Source organism: Lipotes vexillifer, unplaced genomic scaffold (genome assembly GCF_000442215.2).
Source record: "Lipotes vexillifer unplaced genomic scaffold, Lipotes_vexillifer_v1.1 scaffold522, whole genome shotgun sequence".
NCBI lineage: Eukaryota > Metazoa > Chordata > Mammalia > Artiodactyla > Lipotidae > Lipotes > Lipotes vexillifer.
Genome location: NW_006780291.1, coordinates 1,069,364 through 1,092,170, shown reverse-complemented (window position 1 = coordinate 1,092,170; position 22,807 = coordinate 1,069,364). Strand labels below are relative to the sequence as shown.

The 22,807-nt window shown below is 42.7% G+C and overlaps 1 protein-coding gene across 1 annotated transcript in view; it reads left to right on the top strand.

Annotated features, from left to right (window-relative positions):
* The window catches only part of PDZD2 (PDZ domain containing 2), a gene marked incomplete at its 5' end in the record, with an annotated part of 100,293 nt that overhangs the window by 40,062 nt on the left and 37,424 nt on the right, over window positions 1-22,807 (top strand). Inside the window, 7 exons of the mRNA XM_007453363.1 lie at window positions 5,400-5,511; window positions 12,508-12,653; window positions 16,387-16,506; window positions 17,310-17,424; window positions 20,272-20,345; window positions 20,483-20,708; window positions 21,526-21,643. Of these exons, the coding sequence (XP_007453425.1) occupies window positions 5,400-5,511; window positions 12,508-12,653; window positions 16,387-16,506; window positions 17,310-17,424; window positions 20,272-20,345; window positions 20,483-20,708; window positions 21,526-21,643 (911 nt within the window). The remainder of the gene's footprint in view (window positions 1-5,399; window positions 5,512-12,507; window positions 12,654-16,386; window positions 16,507-17,309; window positions 17,425-20,271; window positions 20,346-20,482; window positions 20,709-21,525; window positions 21,644-22,807) is intronic.

Below are 22,807 nucleotides of genomic sequence, written 5' to 3'. Positions count from 1 at the left end.
TTTATTGAGCTGCATGAGCTGCTTGTAAATTCTGGAGATTAATCCTTTGTCAGTTGCTCCATTTGCAAATATTTTCTCCCATTCTGAGGGTTGTCTTTTCGTCTTGTTTCCTTTGCTGTGCAAAAGCTTTTAAGTTTCATTAGGTCCTATTTGTTTATTTTTGGTTTTATTTCCATTTCTCTAGGAGGTGGGTCAAAAAGGATTTTGCTGTGATTTATGTCATAGAGCGTTCTGCCTATGTTTTCCTCTAAGAGTTTTATAGTGTCTGGCCTTACGTTTAGGTCTTTAATCCATTTTGAGTTTATTTTTGTGTATGGTGTGAGGGAGTGTTCTGATTTCATTCTTTTACCTGTAGCTGTCCAGTTTTCCCAGCACAACTTATTGAAGAGGCTGTCTTTTCTCCACTGTATATTCTTGCCTCCTTTATCAAAAATAAGGTGGCCATATGTGCATGGGTTTATCTCTGGGCTTTCTATCCTGTTCCATTGATCTATATTTCTGTTTTTGTGCCATTATACTTTTTATACACTTCCTGTGCTTGTAGTACATACGAAGAGTGGGACAGAGGTTTCTACAATTGCTAATTAAAATACCTTTATTCTGAATCGAGGGCAGCCTGATGATAACAACTCTCCCGTATTCTTTGGCTGATGGGCTCCTTTGGTGTAGCTGGGAGCCTCCATTGTCCATTTCTGGAGTAAGGCTGGGAGAGCAGGGAGGAGTGGGGAGATTCCAGCTCAGTCCTGCGGCTCCGTTGGAGGCTGGTTCTGTTTGGAGCAGGGCAGTGGTGAATTACAGAGGCCCATACTCTATTCCACTTGCATAGCCTGGGCTTTTATGAATTCTCTAAAGTTTGTCTAGGTCATTCCTGACTCCTTGGAATCTCCCTCAAAATCAGATCCACGCTTAACCTGTGTCATCACTTCCAACTCTTTGGGCCATTTCTTACACCACTGCTTCAGCCTTACCTTCATTCCCACTTCCAGAGCTCCTCTGTCTCCCGGGCCTTTGTGGGAGGTCTGTGTGCAAATTGAGTTGCTTTGGGGCTTTCTCCAACTCCCACTTAGGATTCAGCTTTCCCAAGTGAGATCTGTGACCTCACATTTGCTTACTGGTTGCCAGAATTTTGTCGCTCTTGTCTTCTATTCTCTTTGTGGGATTATGTCTTTTGTTTAAAAAAGAAATCTCTTCCCCATCATTTTAGGGTGGTTTCAAGAGGGAAATCTGCCATCTTTAATCAGAAGACTATATCATTTAATTCTTAATTCAAGCCCTATTTTTCAAACGACAACATTAGAGCTCAAAGAGGTTGACAAACGTGCCTAAATTGCTACTAAATGGTGCAACCAGGATTTATGCCCAGGATTCTCAACCACACTCCCCTACCACCTTGCTATAAAACCAGAAGCTAGAGATTCTTCACTGAGAGAGAATCTCATAGGTTATAGGTGTGGGAAACTGTACGAATAGAGATGCTCTAAACCTGGAAATTGGCAAATTATATTAGATTCCATTAATATAATGGCCTTGTTATATGACACGTGAATTGGAAATTGCTGATGAATAATAGATTATATCAACTGTTTCTCTGAACCAAAGGCCTTCCAGGAGAACTTTCTGCACATTTCATTTTAGAACAACTAAAATGACATCATTTCCAGAACAGTTTGATTTGTTCTGCATGTCTGAAAAAAAAAAAAAAAGTACAGCAAGGGTCTTTCTTACAGTGTGGACATTTTCAGACAATAGTCATAAAACTGAAGAGAGGTTCATTGTAATCAAACTGCACTTCATATGTTGCCACTTCCTGAAATAATCTGGAACGAATGTATCTAAGCAACCTACTTCCTGTTCCTTGAGTTATAAGCCACCTAAAACCATGACAGACTGGTTTTTTGTTACAAGAGGAAATGGTTCCATTTAAATTCAGAACCTTTTGCTAACGTGGTCAGGAGGGTCTGAAATAAGATTTCACTTCTGCCTCAAGCTCATCAGTGTGCCCTTTGCCACGCTTTGAGATATCTCTGGGTTCATTCTGATTGATTTTAGCTTTTAGCTACAGGCTTTCAGTAGTTATGTAACATACACCATCTTGAGCATAAGATTTCTTTGGTATAAGCTTTTGGTATTTTATAGATCATAGAAACCAAATCATGTCATTCTTTGGTGCATTTCAGGATTTAAAGAAAAAAAATATTGTTTCTTAAGGCTGTGGTTCTTTCTTCTAAACCACCTCCCCAGATTCAAAAAATCAAAGAGTTTACAGCATTCATGTGTGCATCATAAAGATTTCAGATTCGTCATAGAGCATGTAAAGCTCTTGTAAAACTCTACACCACTCATTTTGTACGCTCTTCACATATAATCTGTCCTAGATCCCAGGTATGTGTTGTAAACAAAATGGTGTTACTTTAGGGTCTCAGTTTATTTCCTCATCTGTCAAGTGGAGATAATATTATTTACCTTGAGACATATTTGCTGTGCAAATTGAATGAAAAAAAAATCGAGGTGAACGAACTGTACAGTACAGTATTGATCATGCAACGTGTTAATTGAAAAGCATCTCAGGTTGGAGGCGGGAAATAGCCTGGTAATACCTGAAGCCGGAGATCCGGAGACTGGATGTGAAGTCGCAGCCTCGCCTGTAGGAGTTGGGAAGCCTCGGACAGGCCACTTTCCTTCTGTGAGTGCTTCTGTCATCTCCAAGATGTCTCTGACTGTGTGCAGACCTGGGGCTGTGCTGGAAAATTGGAGCTCAGAGTGGAAGGAGGAAACCTCACAGGTCCAGGAACGGTGGGCTGGGGCTGCTTTCCTCCCTTGGCACATGAGCTTCTCAGTCAGCCTTTCTGATGGTCTGAGACTTGACCGCTGTGTAGTAAGCCACCCATGTAATGGGCATCAGAGGAGGTAATGACTAGCAAACTGAGGAATACCTTTCTCTGGAAGCCTGGGTCAGGCGGTGTAACCGGGAAGAACCAGGAATTTTACTCCATCTCCAGCAATTGCTGTTTACAGTCTGGAGACAGATTCTTTCCATAAAGATTTTAAGCCAAGCAAAGGAGAGGCCCTGAGGCTTCTCTCTGGATTATTCCTATTTGCATGTCTCCTTCTGTGCCCCCCCCCCATCCCTGGCGTGTCTCCAAGAGGCTTCTTTTGTACTGTGTATGAATTAATGCCCCAGTTTGGTGTTGGGAAAGATGTCCCTCTAGAGAATCTCTAAAATCACCCTCAGGATTCCATTCTTGCCTTTACTTCATAATTTAAACCTGGAGACCTGCCAATCCCGGACGTTGTAATAGGAATTCACCAAATTTATCTTTGTTTTATATATCAAGATTAATTTGTTTTCCCAATGCCTCTTCCTCAATTTGCCTACATCTCCTCATTTCTCAGAATTTTCCTTTTCTTCTTTCTCATCCCAAAAGATATTTGAACTTGAGGGGGATGGGAGAAGCTTCCAGATCCTTTATATTACATATAAGAGTTAGCTATAAACAGTTACCTCTTAAAAAGGGGGCTTACCTGGGAGACTGCCCTTACTGCTTACTTTATACGTTTTCATAAACTGAATTTGATATACAATGTATAATTTTTATTATCTGTTAAAATTCAGGGGGTTTTTTTCTTTACATTATAATTACAAGACTTTCCAATGACTGCTAAGTGGTAAAGGATATCATCTATGTCTTTTTAAAGGACATGTGCGTTCCTTAGTGCGAATCTTACCTATTTTAATTAATATGACTTTTTTTCTCCAGAACCTCAAAGGAAAATAAAATGTCAAATGAGAAGGCTCATTTGTTTGATGTATCTCCTAAGTTTTATACATGTAAATTTACCCCCCAGATATTTTTTTTATTTTTTTTTTTTGCGGTACGCGGGCCGCTCACTGTTGTGGCCCCTCCCGTTGCGGAGCACAGGCTCCGGACGCGCAGGCTCAGCGGCCACGGCTCACGGGCCCAGCCGCTCCGCGGCACGTGGGATCCTCCCGGACCGGGGCACGAACCCGCGTCCCCTGCCTCGGCAGGCGGACTCTCAACCACTGCGCCACCAGGGAAGCCCCCCTCACACCCAGATATTTTTATAACCACTCTCAAGCACATAAGGCTCCTTCTCCTCTCTAATAAGCATAGCTCTTCTTAGCATGTTGGGCTTTTCTCAGATGGAGGACCAAGGGGCCTTGGGGTCATCCTTTCTACATAACCTCTTGGTGTCTGATAACGTAGACACATACAACTTACAGATGTGTGGGCTGACTTCATAGATGCCTCTATGTGTCCTGGGTGGTGCTTGATTCTGGAAGGTATTTAATCAGTACTCAGGAGTGTTAAAAAACAAAATTCAACCGAGTAAATTTGAAGATCTACTTGGCTTTATTCAGCAATTCATGTCTCGGGCAGCATCCCATCTAGAAAAGAGAAAGACTCTCTGAAGAGTTGTACAAAATGGAAGGTTTTATAGGCGGACAGAGGGTGGGGCGGAAGTTACAAGGCTGGATGCTTTCAGGCAAGGTTACCGTCCCTCAAAGAAAAACGTGGTTTCAGGCAGATTACCTCACTGACCAGGAGATTCCTGGCTGACTGGTTTAAATTCTACTCCTGGGAGAGGCTGGAACTGCAGTTCCTTTAGGTATGAAGTCTTGGTGGGGCTTAGCACAAGCAACTCCATTTTGGAGTTGTTTCTTTTTCTTTTTTTTTTTTTCTTTGCGGTACGTGGGCCTCTCAGTGTTGTGGCCTCTCCCATTGCGGAGCGCAGGCTCAGTGGCCATGGCTCACGGGCCCAGCCGCTCCGCGGCATGTGGGATCCTCCCGGACCGGGGCACGAACCCGCGTCCCCTGCATCGGCAGGCGGACTCTCAACCACTGCACCACCGGGGAAGCCCTGTTGTTTCTTTTTAATGGGAGTGTAACACATGGAATATCTGGCTGACCCAGGGTGTAGTTATTTGGCTGCCACAAAATCAAGGCTTTACTGTATTTTAAGAATTTTAGAATTGAATTTAAAATTTCTGGTTTAATAATTGTTGTAGTTTGTACTGTAGGGAGAAGCACTGGCCCACCAGTCAGGGGACCTGCAGTCTACTTGTGGCTTTGCGACCACCTGGGTGACCTTGATCAACACGCTTTCTCAAGAAGCATAATGGCCCCATGGGCCCTTTCCAGTTTGAAACCTCCCTGATTCTATGCTGTGCGGTGAAATGCGTGCCGAGGAGGAACTTGTCAGTGTGAGGCTGTGTGGTTCCAGGTTATCTGAAGGGCTGTGCTTTGATCCCATGAACCTTTTTTCTCATGTGACGCCTGTGTTGCCGCTGCTTGAGCCTGAGATAATGTCTCAGAGGAGATGGCAGAAGTGGCCGCAGGCTAGCCTCTCGCATCAGCTCTGTGCTTTCTGCATTTCAGATGCCTGGGACAGAGGACTCCCAAGATGCATGCGGCCCCGAGGAATCCAAGGGGTCCTTGGAAAGTCCGAAACAAGGAAGCAGTAAAATGAAGCTCAAGAGTCGTCTTTCAGGTATGTGGACTCTGCCTGATACACCCGCCTGAAATGGAGCTTCCAGCCTCAGGAGCTCGGGAAGATAAAGTCATTTGCAGGATGAGCTCTTTTTTTCCTTAAAACCTCCAAATTCTTTTTCCTTTTGATGGTGCATGCCCCGGGCATAACAACCACCTTCAGCCTGGCTGCCCACGTCAGTATTTTTATTTGAGTCATAACGAAATGCATGTCAACATCTCTGTTTGCCTCTGCTTAAACATAAATTTCCTGTAGTGTTTGGTTCACTTACTTCAGAAGGACTTAAGGCGACCCTTTCACTGTGGAATACTCCTGATGGCCTATCTTTCCAGCAAACACCTCTTCCTCAAACCCCTGGTCCATGGGAACCTGGGGCAAAGAGCTATTTATTTAGTAACAAACCTGCATCTCAACTAAATGGGGTAGGGGAGGGGGGAAATGGGATGGAGGTGTAGTTTTTGTAACAAATAGATTTGACATTTCCTGGGCACATCATAGCAGCTGGCCTAGGCCCTGAGAGAGACAGTCAGAGGCTGTGTGTGGGGACTTTTGTGGGTCTGAGGCACTTTAGCCTTTACAGGCTCTTTCTACAGAAAAAAGAGGGAAAAAACCCGCAAATTATATTTCATGGCTGCACTGGTATAAAGATACAAGCTGGATTCATTATCATCTATTAATTACTATTATGTTCATTTTTTTCTCCTGAATTTAAAAGAAATCAAAACATTTTTGCGGGCCCCTAGAAGTGGCATGGGCCCTCAGCAGTGTGTCTGCTGGTCTCATGGAGAAATCACCCCTGGCTACCCAGCTGTGAAAGACATCTGGTCTAGCAGGAAAAGCAAGCTGTTTGGAAGCTTGGTGGAATCAAGTTTACCCCTCAGCTCTTGAGTTACCTTATGACCTCGGGCTGGTTATTTAACCTCCCTGAACCTCCACTCCCTCGCCTAAAAAAGGAGATTATCATCCTGACTTTGAAAGGTTGAAACAAACAAAAAACACACATAAAAGCACCCAGTACAAAGCATGGTGTATGGCCATCCCCCAATATGTCAGTTTCATCTTCCTGCCGTCTCTGGCTGCCAACCAAGAGCATCTCCAACCCACATTGCCTGCCCCCTACTATTCTCAGGTAAGGTGGCAGGTTTAGGACCATAAAATACATCCATTAAAAAAAACACACACAAAAAAACCCAGTGACAAAATGAATTGCTTTGTATTTGTAACTCAGAATAATTAGGTAGTGTCTATCTGACTGAGTGTTAGGATGTGGGTTTTCGACAGAAAGCAATGTGATGGCCAGAGGCTGATAAAACTAGAGGGAAAGATGGTCCTCACATGGAAAGAACAACCAGCTCCCCTTCAGCCCCGAGGAACAACTGAGAGAAATACATCCAAATCCTATGTGTGTTTGCGGTGGGGAAGGAGGTCTTTAGGTCAGCTGTCTGATCAGCACCTTATAAACAGTTCCCGGGGGAGGGTCATAGAGCTCTGGGGAAATACAGGGACCTTTGAAACCAGTGCAGTCACATTCCTCATTTTATGGATGTGACCAGAGAAGTTAAGGGGATCCCAAAGGTCACTCATTCAGTCTGTCTTCCAGACAGAGTTCTTCTTACCCACCCCTTGGCTTCCTGAGGAACTTGGAGAGAATCCCATTCCCCAGTCTGGGGCTTTACGGATACAGATGTGGGGAGGGCATCCTAGCTGACGACCTTCCGGATCTATGATTCTCCATGTTCGTACTAGTAACTTAGAATGTGCAGGACATTCGGCTGAGTGGTAAATCCAGAACTGGCTACTGTTTGCCACAAATGGATGCCACCCTGTCTTCCTGTGTTTTTCCTAGACATCCAAGGCCGTAACAAGGAAATATAGTAGAAGCATATGCACAAAGTCAGGAAGAACCGTGTGCAATTCCCAGCTCTGCCATTACTGGCTGTGTGACCTGGGACAGGTGACTTAACTTCTTTGGGTCTCAAATTTTTCACCTGTAAGATGAGGGTTATAATTGCAAATCAATGTGAATGCCTTCTAAATGCTGGACCTTGTTGAGAGATCCAGTTGAGCGAATGTATATGGTACCGCAACTCCAAACTGTGGGAGCAGTAGGCCCTCACCACATGGTAGCTGTCATTGTTATGACCGTCATCGTTAATATCACGTTCACCATTGTCATTTGCATTATCATTATCATCGTTCTCGCTCCCTCTCAAGAGGGGAAGATGCTTGAATGGGTTCAGATAGGAAGATTCTTAAGAACTTGCAGGTCATGATAAGGCATGAACAGGAAGTATGAAGACTGAAATCTCTCTGAGTTGTGATACTGGGGGAGGCATCCAGAGGATGCAAGATAAAGGATGGCCGGTACATTGGTGGGGCTTGGTAGAACACAGGAGGAGGAAACCAGGGGTCTAGACTTGGGGCAAAATGCGTGAGAAATACTTAGGGACGATGGGGAAAAGAATTGGTTAGAGAAGTTTTTGGCAACTGTTTTTCTGCCTCAGCTTTCTGCAAGATCCAATAATCCAACAGTAACAACGATTCAGTCCAGCAGAGAGATTCGGGGGAAGGAGAATCTTGGCATGGGAGGTGATGGTGTGGGCAAAATTGGGTAAAACTTCAAGTGATAGTTATATGCTTCCCAGTTTGGGAAAGGATGTGGGTAGAGGACAAATCCTCTCCTTTGAGGATCATCAGGCTAGAGCAATGAATTCATGTAGCAGGATAGTGGGAGCTAAGACTGGAAAAGTAGTTTGGAGGCACGTTAAAGAGGCTTAAGGAATTGGTTCTCCATTCAGTGCTTTGAAATATGTTCAGGCTAAAGACATTTGAATGCAGGAGATTTTAATGTGATCACCTCCTAATTTCTGTGCCCTGTAAACCTGGATATTTATTTCATATTTTCTTAAGCGAGTCACTCTGGTATTCACATATCAGTATATTATCTACAGACACTACCGTATGTGGTTTCTCTTCTACCAATGGCAAGTGCTTCCCTGTCAGCTCAAAAGGAATTTTCTTCTAATAAATCTTTTTCAGATGAGTAAGCATGCCAAGATAGATTAATCTGGTCATGAATTATTAAGGAGGTTCTGTAAAGAGTTTCCAGCCATTTCCACTAAGATTTTGGCCAGTCTGGCTCCAAAATGACTAAAGCGATTTCATGGAACATTTTTCCTGATATTCTAACCAGAGCTTTCTTTACTTCATACCTCCTTTTTATGCCAGCAGGGTCCCTTTTAACTTTGGTATTTTTGATTTATCCATGTTAATGCCTTAGGTTTGTGAAAACGAAAATTTTTCTTTTGATTGCAAAGGAATTTCAGGTGTTTCAAAACCTGAAATTTGTATCACAAAGTTAATATGTAGCTTTTGAAAAACCAGGCTTTTAGAGATGTCCATTATAATATAACTGTATCGGCCCTGTTCTAACTTTTCATCACTATTAAAAACTCATCAATATATTATATATTTTTAAAAGAGTACAGAATCATCTTGTTTTATTCCATGAAAAACTTCCTGAGAAATTTTTAGAAAAATTGAAATTTTAAGTCATCAAATGAAAATATTACATAGTCTAGGAGAATTTGATATTTCAAAGAATCTATATGTATATATAGTTACATACACAAACACATATATACACATGGCTCTCCACATATATATAGTATATAATAAACGTCATAATGTGATTATAGCTACATTCAGTGTAATTGATCCATCACTTAAAATTAAAGTCCCGGGCTTCCCTGGTGGCGCAGCGGTTGAGAGTCCGCCTGCCGATGCAGGGGACACGGGTTCGTGCCCCGGTCCAGGAAGATCCCACATGCCGCGGAGCGGCTGGGCCCGTGAGCCATGGCCGCTGAGCCCGCGCGTCCGGAGCCTGTGCTCCGCAACGGGAGAGGCCACAACAGTGAGAGGCCCGTGTACCGCAAAAAATATAAATTAATTAAATTAAATTAAAGTTCCTTAAACCCTCATACACTGTTGGTGGGAATGTAAACTGGTGTAGCCACAATGGAAAACAGTATGGCGGTTTCTCAAAAAACTAAAAATAGAACTACCATATGACCAACCAATTCCACGCCTGGGTATATATATTAAAAAAAAAACTAATACACTAATCCAAAAAGATACACGCACCCATGTGCACAGCAGCATTATTTACAATTGCAAGATATGGAAGCAACTTGAATGTTCATCAGCAGATGAATGGATAAGGAAGATGTGTGTATATATATACAATGGAATATTACTCAGCCATAAAAAAGAACTAAATAATGGCATTTGCAGCAACATGGATGAACTTGGAGGGTATTATGCTAACTGAAAGAAGTCAGACGGAGAAAGAGAAATACTGTATGATGCCACTTATATGTAGAAGCTAAAAAATACGACCAGCTAGTGCATATAACAAAAAAAGAAGCAGAGTCACAGATATAAAGAACAAACTAGTGGTTACCACTGGGGAGAGGGAAGTGGGGGAGGGGCCATAGGGGTAGGGGATGAAGAGGTACAAACTATTAGGTATAAAATAAGCTACAAGGATATATTGTAAAACACAGGGAATATAGCCAACATTTTATAATAACTATGAATGGAATATAACCTTTAAAAACTGTGATTCACTGTATTGTACATGTGTAATTTATATTATACATCAACTATACTTCAATAAAAAATAAATTTAAAAATTTTTTAAAGATTAAAGTCCCTTAAACTATCTTATTTTAAAAGTGTATAATATAAACTAAGTATGATAAAGATGTCTTTAAAAATCATTACTATAGGGGCTTCCCTGGTGGCGCAGTGGTTGAGAGTCCGCCTGCCGATGCAGGGGACACGGGTTCGTGCCCCGGTCCAGGAAGATCCCACATGCCGCGGAGCGGCTGGGCCCGTGAGCCATGGCCGCTGAGCCCGCGCGTCCGGAGCCTGTGCTCCGCAACGGGAGAGGCCACAACAGTGAGAGGCCCGCGTACCGCAAAAAAAAAAAAAAAAAAAATCATTACTATAATGATTTCTTAAACAAGACACAAGTACTAACCATAAAGGGAAAATATATGTTGTTCTACATTAAAATTATGAACTTCTGTTCATCAAAAAATACCATTGAGGGCTTCCCTGGTGGCGCAGTGGTTGAGAATCTGCCTGCTAATGCAGGGCACACGGGTTCGAGCCCTGGTCTGGGAGGAACCCACATGCTGCGGAGCAGCTAGGCCCGTGAGCCACAACTACTGAGCCTGCGCGTCTGGAGCCTGTGCTCCGCAGCAAGAGAGGCCGCGATAGTGAGAGGCCCGCGCACCGCGATGAAGAGTAGCCCCCGCTTGCCACAACTAGAGAAAGCCCTCGCACAGAAACGAAGACCCAGCGCAGCAAAAAAATTAATTAATTAATTAATAAACTCCTACCCCCAACATCTTAAAAAAAAAAAATACCATTGAGAGAGTGAAAAGGCAAGTCACAGACGTGGAGAAGATATTTTCAATACGTAGATTCCACAAAGGACTTATATCTAAAATATATTAACAATAAAAAAAAATAAACCTCCTGTAAATCAACAGAGAAAAATCCAGTAAAAGAATGAGCAAAGAAAAAAGTAATAAAATTTTCTAGTACTCCAGTTAAAAAAGTAAAAGAAGAAAGGAATGAGCAAAAGACTTGAACAGCCTCTTTACAACCATAAAAAAGAAAAACAGCCAATGAATACTTGAAAAGAAGCTCAATCTCACTAGTCCTCAGTGAAATGTAAATTATGAACCACAGGGAAATACCATTATATATCCAGCAGAGTGGCCAAAATTAGAAAGGCTGACACTGCTAAGTGTGACAAGGAAGTGGAATAACAAGCGCTCACACACCCTGGTGATCCTGCGTGGTGAAGGGGAGCACATACCTGTAACCCAGCCACGCCTCTCCTAGGTACATCCAACAGATACGTCACAGAATGTCCAGTAACAGTATATTCTAGATCGGGGTCAGCAAGCTTCTGCCCACAGCTGTATTTGTATGGCCCACAGATAGAAACGCTTTCTACATTTTCAGTGCATTGTAAAAAAAACTTTAAAGAATGTGTGACTGAGACCATTTGTGACTCATAAAGCCTAAAACATTTACTATCTGGCCTTTACGGAAAAAGTTTGCTGACCCTTATTCTGGATCTGAAACTGGAAACAAATCAAATGTCCATCAGCAATAGAATGGATAAGTAAATTGTGCTGTGTTTATGCGATGAAATAGTATGCAGAAAGGAGATGAACAAACCATTGGAATGTAGCAACACGAACGAGGAGCCAGACACCAAAACAAACATATTGTATGATGTGTTCATTTATATCAAGTTTGAAAATAGGCAAAAGTGATCTGTGGTGTTAGAAGCTGGGATAATGGTTACCCTTGGGTGAGGGGGTTAGTGGCACAAAAGGGGATTTGGGGATCTGGTAATATTCTATGTCTTAGTCTGGATGTTGGTTATTGGCATATTCGTTTTGTGAAATTTCATGGAACTGTATGTACACTTAATGATTTCTGCCCGTTTCTGTAAGTTGTTATACTTTAACTAAAAGTTTGTTTCAGTAGTCATTGCTATACATGGAAAAAGGCATCCCCCAATCATGGAACTATACCAACCACAAAGTGATATTCCTCCAGCGCTAAGAAGTCGTCTACTGATAGCATTCTCACTATTGTTTATTGCCTTATCAACCACAGCTACATCTTACTTGGATGAAACATGCATTGCCCTTTTTGAAGCTGTTCACTTCAAAAACGAGCACTTTCTTCAGAGCCTGGCATTATGGCCTCAGCACACACCAAGCTTATGCAGAGCTTGATGGTTGAGGGCAGTGAGCTGGGTGCTTTGAAAGTACTGAAGTATTCGACACCAGGCCGTCTGAGCAACCATGAATGTGGGTGGAAATCGACAAGTTTATACCTATGCATGCTCTTAAGATTCTCTTCATTCTATATCAAGTCATGTTTCCCCTCTGTTTTTTCAAGGGGGTGTGCACCGTCTAGAGTCTGTTGAAGAATATAATGAGCTGATGCTGAGAAATGGGGACCCCCGGGCCAGGATGTTGGAGGTCTCCCGAGATGGCCGGAAGCACTCTCTCCCCCAGCTCCTGGACTCGACGGGCACAGCACAGGTAGTGCAGCACCGTGGAGCCCCTGGCTTTCTTATCCGGTCACAGTTACTTGGTTAGGGATGGAAGAGCATGTTTCCAGCCCTGGGTCTCCAGGTTTTCTTTTATCCTCTCCGAGACCAGCAGGAGCTTCCGTGCTCTGAAGACCTGTCCATCTATGAGGGCCAGGGGTATTCAGGACTAGAGATATAGTATAGTCAGTGAGATCTATCCAGGGAGGCTAGGAGAAAGTAGTCAGCCTAATATTTGAAAATAGAAGAGAAGAACAAAAACCTTGATCCTCTTTCTACTGTGTGTTTTGGAAACGAGAGCTGCTTTCAACTGCCAGGAGACAATGGCGCGTCGCGGTCTGTGGTAAGAACCACCATCTCTTGTTTAGTGGGTGTGTCATGTGTCAGCATAGCCTGGTGGGTGGGTGGGTGTGGGGACGTGTGAGGGACGGAGGCGGTTGGGTGTGCCTGTGCTGTGCCTGGGATCCTACCTGTTATACAGTCATGGCTCAAACAGCCAAGGTCAGAAGAGGCTGCCTAGAGGGGTGAGGAAGGTGGGGATGCTGATATTCCAGGGCCCATCTCCGCCAGAGCTCGGGGCTCCACAGCCCTGCTCAGGGGCTCATCCTCAATTCCATCATCCTCAACCCAGTAGAAACTGGGTAGACGTCTCATAACCAAGTTGGAGGCAGGCTCAGTCTCTGGGGAACTTGTGGAGTGTCTTTGAGTCCTGGCACCATCAGCCAGAGCGCTCAAGAGGAGTCATTGGCATCTTGTCCCCAGGCCTGCAATGAAGTAAAGATGGAAGGAGGAGGGTGTGGCAGTAGTGACACCTGTTAGTGCGTGGAGACTCAGATAGTTGAGTTCTAAAAGACCTGGCTCAGGGCATCTGGGTTGGGCCCTTGCTTTTTGTGTCTCACCTTTTTACTGGTAGGGCAACTGAATTCCAAAGAGGTTGAGTATTTGGCTCCGAGCGATGCACCAGAATCCCTGTGCAGGGAGTTTTGCCTGACCAATAAAATTAAAAAGTGCCCGTGTTTCAGAGGCAGCTGCTGATGAGGCTGTCTTGTGTTGAATCCCCCCAGTGGCAACTTGAATTGGGGCACCGAGCAAAAGCAGAGCAAAAAACTTGCATAGGGCCTGGTTAGAACTCCTCCAGACCCATGTCTGGAGACAGGTCTGTGGCCTGTGCAGAATGATCCAATTGGATCAACAGAGGCGGGGAGAGATCAAGAAGTCATAGGAGAGCCGCGTTTCAGACGATTTTAGTTAGTGAGGAAGGTGAGAGCGGATCTGCTGCCATCAAGGCCAAGGATATCCAGCACTGAGGTGCTGATTTCCTAACTGACCCGCTGAGGAAACCTGACCGTATTTATAGCCCGGGAATACCTAGTTCTTCTAACCAGGCTTCTAGGAACCAGGAAGCACAGGCTATTAGTGAAGATTTTAAAGAAGAAACTTTTTTTTTTTTCCTCTTTAAGTTGTTTTTTCCCTTGTCTTCTCTTCTTATTTTCTGCCTTTTTATTTTCTCCCAGGATTCACCTTTGTTCCTTCCTCCCTCCCTCCCTCCTTTCTTTTCTTTTTCTTTCTTTCTTTCTTTCTTTCTTTCTTTCTTTCTTTCTTTTTCTTTCTTTCTCTCCTTCTCTCTTTTTTCTTTTTCTTTCTTTCTTTCTTCTCTCTCTCCACTAAAATGTATTATCTAGAATAGAGCTATCCAGTAAAGCTTTCTGCAGTGATGGAAATGTTTTATGTCTGTACTGCCCAATATGGTAGCCACGTGTGTCTTTTAAGCACATGAAGAGTGGCTAGTGAGACCGAGGAGTGCATTTTTAATTTTAATTCATCTTAATTTAAATATAGATAGCCACGGGTGGCTAGTGGCTGCCATATTGGACAACAGAGGTCTAAAAATGTAGTGGGACCCCTGAAACTCTTCAAGAGAAGAGTGAAGCATGCTGGCCTCTGGTTTCCAAAGGGGAGATGGAATGAGGTGCTGCTGGAGGTTGGTGATCAGAGGAAGAGTTCCCTTATGAGTCTGCACATGAACCTCTGTATTTGAGAGCTATGTCTGGCTATTCCCATGACGGTTTCAGTAAAAGGGTGGTAACCTGGCCAAGCCAATGTCATTTTTTTAATGAATCAGAGTCTGGGAGGCCAACATGGCTGACAGATAATTTTGTAAAGCAGCAAAATACAATTGTTCTAAGTTGCCGAGAATACGAAAATATCATAAGCAGACATCTCATTTCTAACTTTGAATGTAGAGTATGCTAATTAAGGATAAACTATTTTCTAGTGTCTCTTTTCTCATGTTAAACATGAAATGACTTTTTAGCATTTTTTGTTTATGCTAGAATATCTGTGTCATTTAAGCAATTTATTATTCTAAGAAGAATAGCGGGGCTTCCCTGGTGGTGCAGTGGTTAAGAATCCGCCCACCAATGCAGGGGACACGGGTTCGAGCCCTGGTCCGGGAAGATCCCACGTGCCGCAGAGCAACTAAGCCCGTGCACCACAACTACTGAGCCTGCGCTCTAGAGCCCGCGAGCCACAACTACTGAGCCCACGTGCCACAACTACTGAAGCCTGTGTGCCTAGAGCCTGTGCTCCTCAACAAGAGAAGCCACCGCAATGAGAAGCCTGTGCACCCCAACGAAGAGTAGTAGCCCCTGCTTGCCACAACTAGAGAAAGCCTGCACGCAGCAACGAAGACCCAACGCAGCCAAAAATTAATTAATTAATTTAAAAAAAAAAAGAATAGCAAGGAGCTAGATTGTTGCAATGCTTTAGCAAGAGATTCATTCAGTCTCTTGTTATAAATAGTGCACCCTGCTTACACACATGGATATGGTGGGTGATGGACAGGAAAAAGAGACTGAGATTTTGAGCTGCTGTGTGCCAGGAAGGGAAAGTGTGGCTTGTGGGAAAGTATTTTATTTTCCAAATGTGAGGGATTAGAACTAAAGCTGCTGCAGTCTCTCAGCGGGATCTTTTATACTAAATAACAGTTGTCTGGGTTTGCGGTTTGGGTTTTATAAGAAACAAGGGCTTGCTGAGTTTTGAGTGAGTGAATTAAGCTTAAAATGGTGAGATACTTTCTAACCACGATTGTGAACTTGGGGTGGGGCGAGGGTGACTTCCAAGGGAGAACCCGACCAGAGGATGGTCATTCTGTATCTCCGAGGCCTCTCGGTTTCCGGTTCCTAACTCCAATCCAGAAAGCGAGAAGTAGGATCCGTGGAGTAGGGTCAAGAAAGAGCAGCCCCAGGTGGTTGCCAAGCAGTTCTTTATGTGGGGGGAAGAAAGCATGACAGCCAGTCACAGTTGGGGCTGTTCCTTCAATGTTCTTTTTTATTTTTTTATTTTTTTATTTTTTGGCGGTACGCGGGCCTCTCACTGTTGTCGCCTCTCCCGTTGCGGAGCGCAGGCTCCGGATGCGCAGGCCCAGCGGCCACGGCTCACGGGCCCAGCCACTCCACGGCATGTGGGATCTTCCCGGACCGGGGCACGAACCCGTGTCCCCTAGCATCGGCAGGCGGACTCTCAACCACTGCGCCACCAGGGAAGCCCCTTCAATGTTCTTTATAATAAACTTTATTTAAGCCACTGGACCAGATACGGACCAGAGGGCAATGGCTGTCTAACACAAAAGACAACTGAGGTTTTCCAAATCTGAGTATATTTTTATGCCAGAGACCACAGCAGGATGAGTGAGACTACCTCTGACCTCATGTGCCGACTTCTAGGAATACCACATTGTGAAGAAATCCACTCGCTCGCTAAGTACTACTCAGGTGGAATCTCCTTGGAGACTCATTCGGCCATCGGTCATCTCTATCATTGGCCTGTACAAAGAGAAAGGCAAGGTGAGCTCCCTTCTGTACCTTGTTTTGCCTTCCAGGTAAATGTTAGCATATATGTTTTAAACGGTTACTTTTTCGTGTTGTTTTTACATGAAATAAAAAGTAAAAGGTATGAAGAAGAATGGATTAAGTGGTCTTTGGGTGGATTTGATTGGATTCCCTGGCATCCTTTCCTGTGGGCCTCCAAGTGACATCATACCACATTTACCCTTATGATTTCAGGAGTCACCACCTGGCAGCTAGGGCACAATCAAGGATGGGGTAAATGCCCCAACTTTCACCAAGAAAGTCAGACCCTGCAGCTTCAGAGAATAATCCCAGTTATCCTTTTGAATGAATTTCATGGCATTGCCATTATTATAAGACGAATAGTATACATAATTTGATATTATACAAATACCAAAATATCCATTTTGATATTATACAAAAGCAAAAGAATAAAACAAATATGGCACCTGCACGGTGTGAAATGACTCTCATGAGCTATTAGTTGATCCATGTGAAATTGACATCTTTGGAGATCAAAGATGGTCAAATCTAGGCAATTTCATGTTTACCTAAAACTTTCACCCTTTAATGTAATGCGTAGCTAGCGCAATGCAAGTGGATCTGAGGAGGGAAACGGTGAAAGGAACACAGATTTGACTTTACAGCTAGTTAGCTTGACTCTGAGCCTGTTTGGGAAGGACACCTCAGTTAAATACTACAATGAGAAGGGTGCCCTCAGTGAAATACTGCAATGGGAAAGGATGCCCTTAGTTAAATACCACACTGACAACCTGGACCCCCACCTCCTTTGCGTGTAGGGCCTTGGCTTCAGCATTGCTGGAGGTCGAGACTGCATTCGAGGACAGATGGGGATTTTTGTCAAGACCATTTTCCCAAATGGATCAGCTGCAGAGGATGGAAGGCTTAAAGAAGGTAGGAGAAGGCCTCTTGGTGGTCCTCAGTGCCAGTGAGCTTTGATTCCAGGAGAATCTGCCTCCTTGCAGTATGTGAAGCAAATGGCACAGCAGCTAAGTCTGTGGGCTTGGTAGTCAGGTAGACCTGGGCTGAATCCAGCACCTACTACATCATGACCTTGGACAACTGATAGAACCTGAGCTTCAGTTTCCTCTGTTGTAAACTTGGGATATTAATACGTACCTTGAGGAGTTGTTGTGAGGATTAAATGAGACATTATGTGAGAAGTGGCTTGATATTTTTTTTTCTGTCTTTAAATGTCTGTGTTGTCCCCTGGGTCTTTGATTGTGTTCCTTGCCTTGAAAATTCCCGAGAGTTTGCAGTGCATTCTTGCTTCGGGGCTGGAGTACAGAAACATCTTTTACACGCTCCATAGCACCTACCATTTTGCACACGTGTAAACATACTAGACAAGCACTTTTTTGCTCCCAGCTCTATTGAGATATAATTGATAACTGCATGTATTGAAGGTGTGCAACATGATTTGACACACATATATTGCAAAATGATTGCCAGACAAGGTTAGTGGACACCTCCATCACCTCACATCATGACCTTTTGTGTGCTTGTGTGGTGAGAACATTTAACATCTACTCTCTTAGCAATGTTCAGGTATATAACAGTCCTGTTAACTATAGGCCCCATGCTGTACCTTAGATCCCCAGAACTTGTTCATGAGTCCTGATTTTTCTCCTCCTTATTCCATACTTCCTGCATGGAGTGATTGAATCACACTATTTCTAGTTACCTTCAAAAATGCTGTGACTGTTCAGTTCAATTGGTCCAAAGATAGGTGCCGTTGTGTTTAACCAGCTTATTTTCTTAGAACTGATTAAGAGTGAATTGGAGCTTCCTTTTTTGTTGGTAGAGCAATCCCAGAAGCCTGTGTCTAATGATAATCCATGACTGGGCTTAGTTTTTTTTTTTAATTAATTTATTATTTTTGTCTGCATTGGGTCTTTTTTGCTGCTCGTGGGCTTTCTCTAGTTGCGGCGAGCGGGGGCTACTCTTTGTTGGGGTGTGTGGGCTTCTCATTGTGGTGGCTTCTCTTGTGGAGCACGGGCTCTAGGCACGTGGCTTCAGTAGTTGTGGCTCACAGGCTCAAGAGCGCAGGCTCGGTAGTTGTGGCGCACGGGCTTAGTTGCTGCGTGGCATGCAGGATCTTCCCGGACCAGGAATCGAACCCATGTCCCCTGCATTGGCAGGCGGATTCTTAACCACTGTGCCACCAGGGAAGCCCAGGCTTAATATTTTGATGGCAGAATATTTATTTCTGTCTCAGAGGAAGGGTTAACTCCCGGGTGGTGTTTGTGTCTAGTTTCACAACAATGTAAAATTTTAACCAAGCATTTTTATAATGGATGTGCCATGTGTTCACTTGATTGAAATTCATCCTGCAATGCCAGTAGAATGGAACAAAGTGGAGGGAAATAAAAAATCGATAGGAGAGGTTAACAGCACTTGCTTCTCCTAAATACTGTATTTTTCATATGTATTCACTTACAATAAATAGAAGTCATCAGAATGGATTTTCAACCTGTTGGATGATCTGTCTTTTAAGTAATCTTGCAAAGATTTTTAAGAGCATGAGCCATTATGTTAATGTTTTTACCCTTTGCCCAGGTGGAAACAAACCAAAAACCTCGCCTAGTTGAGTAATCGGTTATACCAGGTGATTTTTAAACAGATTATTTCACCTATTTTACAACTTCTGTAATTGCATTAAAGAGAAGGCACATAACAAATGGGTGGGGTACTGCTACCTTTTTAAACTCATATACAGGATTCCTTTAATGGAATACCCCACATGCTCCTGGGATTGGCTGTTCACGAGAGGAGAAAATGTGTGTTCTTAGGGCTGCTTTGTACTTTGTTGTAAGTAAAGGGAGTTCCTCTTCCGTACCATACTGCTGTGCAAGGTTCATCTATTCTTCTCTCTTGCACATCTTTGTAGTGTTTTTGATGAACTGCTATTCCCCAAAACAGACCATGTCACAAGAGTACAAAACCGGAAACTAGCTCTGTTAAGTCAACAGGATGTTCAAGTTCTTTTATGTTCCCAGCAGACACTATCAACAACTTGAAAAATGACCTGTGCCTTCTTGGAGTTGACGATGAGTCCAGGATAGTTTGAGGGAGAAGAGAGAAAGAGAGCGAGAGAAAGAGAGAGAGAATTTTAATATTAGTGTACAGTAATCTCTTAGATAGAAGCGTATAATAACTAGGCAGCTTAATGACTGAGAACCTTGAACACCATCAGTAAGACCAGGCATCTAGACTATGGGGCTGGATGTAGACGGGGGGCTGCCACTCCTAAATAATATCTCACGAGTTTTTTTGTCTCTATCATTTAAACCATTTTTCACACGCCATGTCTTTCTGCAAATATAGGCAAGGCTTCTCCCGTGTTACGTGTGTTCGTGCTTCACTGCCAGTGGGTTTAAGTTGTAAAACAAAAACTATAAGAAAAGACTAGGAATTCAGTTTTTGTAGTTTGATCTCTAAATGTAGAACATCTATTATCAGACTTGGCAGTGGCTAGAGAATAAGATCTTGATGCTTCCCACAGTTGTTTTAGTTAAAGATGGTAACATAGAATGACTGCAAAAGAATATGCATTGTCATTTATTGTCCCATTTTGTGACAGTCCTTGGAGCTAAGCTAATGAAAATAGACTGGAACAATAAAATTCATCTTATAAAGTTGTAAATCAGGGACCATATGGTATCTTATTCTAGTACTGACCAAGCAGATTCCAGTAAACAAAAACTTGATGTTAATGTAATTCTCAAATTTGGTCACTAGGGGATGAAATCCTAGATGTAAATGGAATACCAATCAAGGGCTTGACATTTCAAGAAGCCATTCATACCTTTAAGGTAATGACATTCTTATTGATCGCCTTTGTCTTTCTTTATTTCCTTCTGGTTTGGGTTTGGTGATTTTTTTTTTTTTCACCCTTTGATAAAAGGACAGCCTGAACGTTTTAGCCCTTCTTTCTTCTTGTTTTTTTCAGCAAATCCGGAGTGGATTATTTGTCTTAACGGTACGCACCAAGTTACTGAGCCCAAGCCTCACACCCTGCTCCACACCCACACACATGAGCAGATCCAGCTCCCCAAGCTTCAACACCAGTGGGGGAACCTCAGCGGTGGGTGCCGATGAAGCCAGCTCTTCGTCCCTGGGACGCAAGGCCCCCGGGCCAAAGGACAGAATTGTCATGGAAGTAACGCTCAACAAAGGTGATACCAGCTCTTTCTCATTTTTGTTACATTCTCTCAAATAATAATTTGTAATCTGTTCTTAGGTTAATTTTTTATATTTTTTTTCTATGAATTGCTCCTTTGGAACACTCTGCTCCCAACAACATATGTTATTCTCTAAATGGACAGTGGGATCAAAAGTAGAGATTTTAGTCATTTTACTAAAGTGAAGGGAAGTTACCAGTAGCACGATTTTTTAAGCTCTCTCCAGATGAATCACGGTGTGTCAGAGACTCATGTGAAAAACATCACTGACTAGCTTAATTCTAGGGCTAATAAAACATTTTAAAGAATGAAGAATGTAGTCAAGAATACAGTTAACACCAGTAACTGAAAGTCCTGGGTGACACCAAATGTTATCACTTTTAATCTTTGTCTCCTTTTCCTCCCCACCAGCTATAGAAATATGGTGAGCAATTAAATAACCGAGAGATTAGTTGCTAAAAAGAGAGGCGAAAGAAAACCTAAAGTTGTGTATCCAGAATAGAAGATATTACTTGGACTCTGCCTATTTCCAAAAACAGCTTCGAGGAGACTCTTTAGACTAAGAAGAGGATGGATCATTGATTGAGTAATTCACAGTCCATAGTTAGCCCCTGGTTCTGCCATGGACTCATTAACAGAATATGGCCCTATTGACAAAGAAAAGCAAAATTTGTATTCTGAGTCTGGTCCAAAAATAAGTGGTCATTGGTCAACATATACATTAATGCCGTTTCAAATCACTTAATACTGCTTTTCAGTTTTTGTTGTTGTTGTTTTTAATTTTGTTTTCTTTCAATGATGCCTCCCACAGAGCCCAGAGTTGGATTAGGCATTGGTGCCTGCTGCCTGGCCCTAGAAAACAGCCCTCCGGGCATCTACATTCACAGCCTTGCCCCAGGATCAGTGGCCAAGATGGAGAGCAATCTGAGGTTGGTTGTAAACCTGAAAGTTTAGAGTTCTGGTGTGTTTGTGAATATGCGAATACATCCATATGTAAGATACCTGCGCTGTTACATTCCCCTGTGGGATTCTAAATGTTTTTATTATTTGCAGTCATATAGCCAGGATTACAATCAAAAACATCTCCAAAGATGAAAAGATAATATAAATGAAATTTGGTTGAATTCAAGAACTCCAGATCTTGGCTTTCCCTAGCAATTTTGTTCTGTTTGGACTCAGAAGTTCAGTGTCAGAAACCTGACACAATACAACTCTATATAGATATCTATGATTAGCCAAATATTTTCTTTCACTTTTATATTCATTTATGTAAAATTCATAGGAGATACTGGGAACTTCTCAGAATGGTTCAGAATCACTGGATACAAGAGAGTCCGGAAATCATGCCCTTGAACAGGAGGCCTTCATTATTAAGTACAATCTCCTGAACCTTTCCTGTTGTTTTATTCCTTTTTAAGAGGTGATGTCTAGATGCTTACTGTCTGAAATCACCACGTGTCTGATTTCTCAGTTCGGCTAGTTGAGTTGTAGATTGGGTATTCTGTTTATACAAGAGAGGTTTAGGTATTCTATTATATAGTAATTGGAGTGGGTCTGTGCCCACCTAAACTTCACAAGAATGTACACGTATTGCACGAAGCACTCTGTGCAGACAGTATCATCTTTCTCCCCTCGAAGTTTCTAAGTCCTTGAGCAGTTGAGGAATTGTCAAGATGACATTCCTTGAGGTTGCCATTTGGGGGTGCTGTTAATAGATTATATTATGTTTTTCGTTAATCATCAGAGTGAATTTCCATACCGAAAAAAATTTAGCAAATCATCCAAAGTACATTAAAGAAAATATACTTTTAGAACCCAAGGAAAAAAAATCCTTTAATGACATCCCAAGATGATGTTTCTTTCTTGAATGGTTCCATATGTGTGGAGGCTGCCAAATGAACATTCTTCAAACCCCACATAAAGAGTCTTTGTTCTCTCGTACTGAGTTCTCTCCCTATAATTTCAAGTCAAAATGGGCATCTTGTCCCCAATTTCTCATTTGTTCAAATTTGAAACGTTTTTACAAATTCTTGGGTAACCTTTGAGCTTCAGATATTTCCTTCTTAAATTATATTACAATAATCATTTCAAGA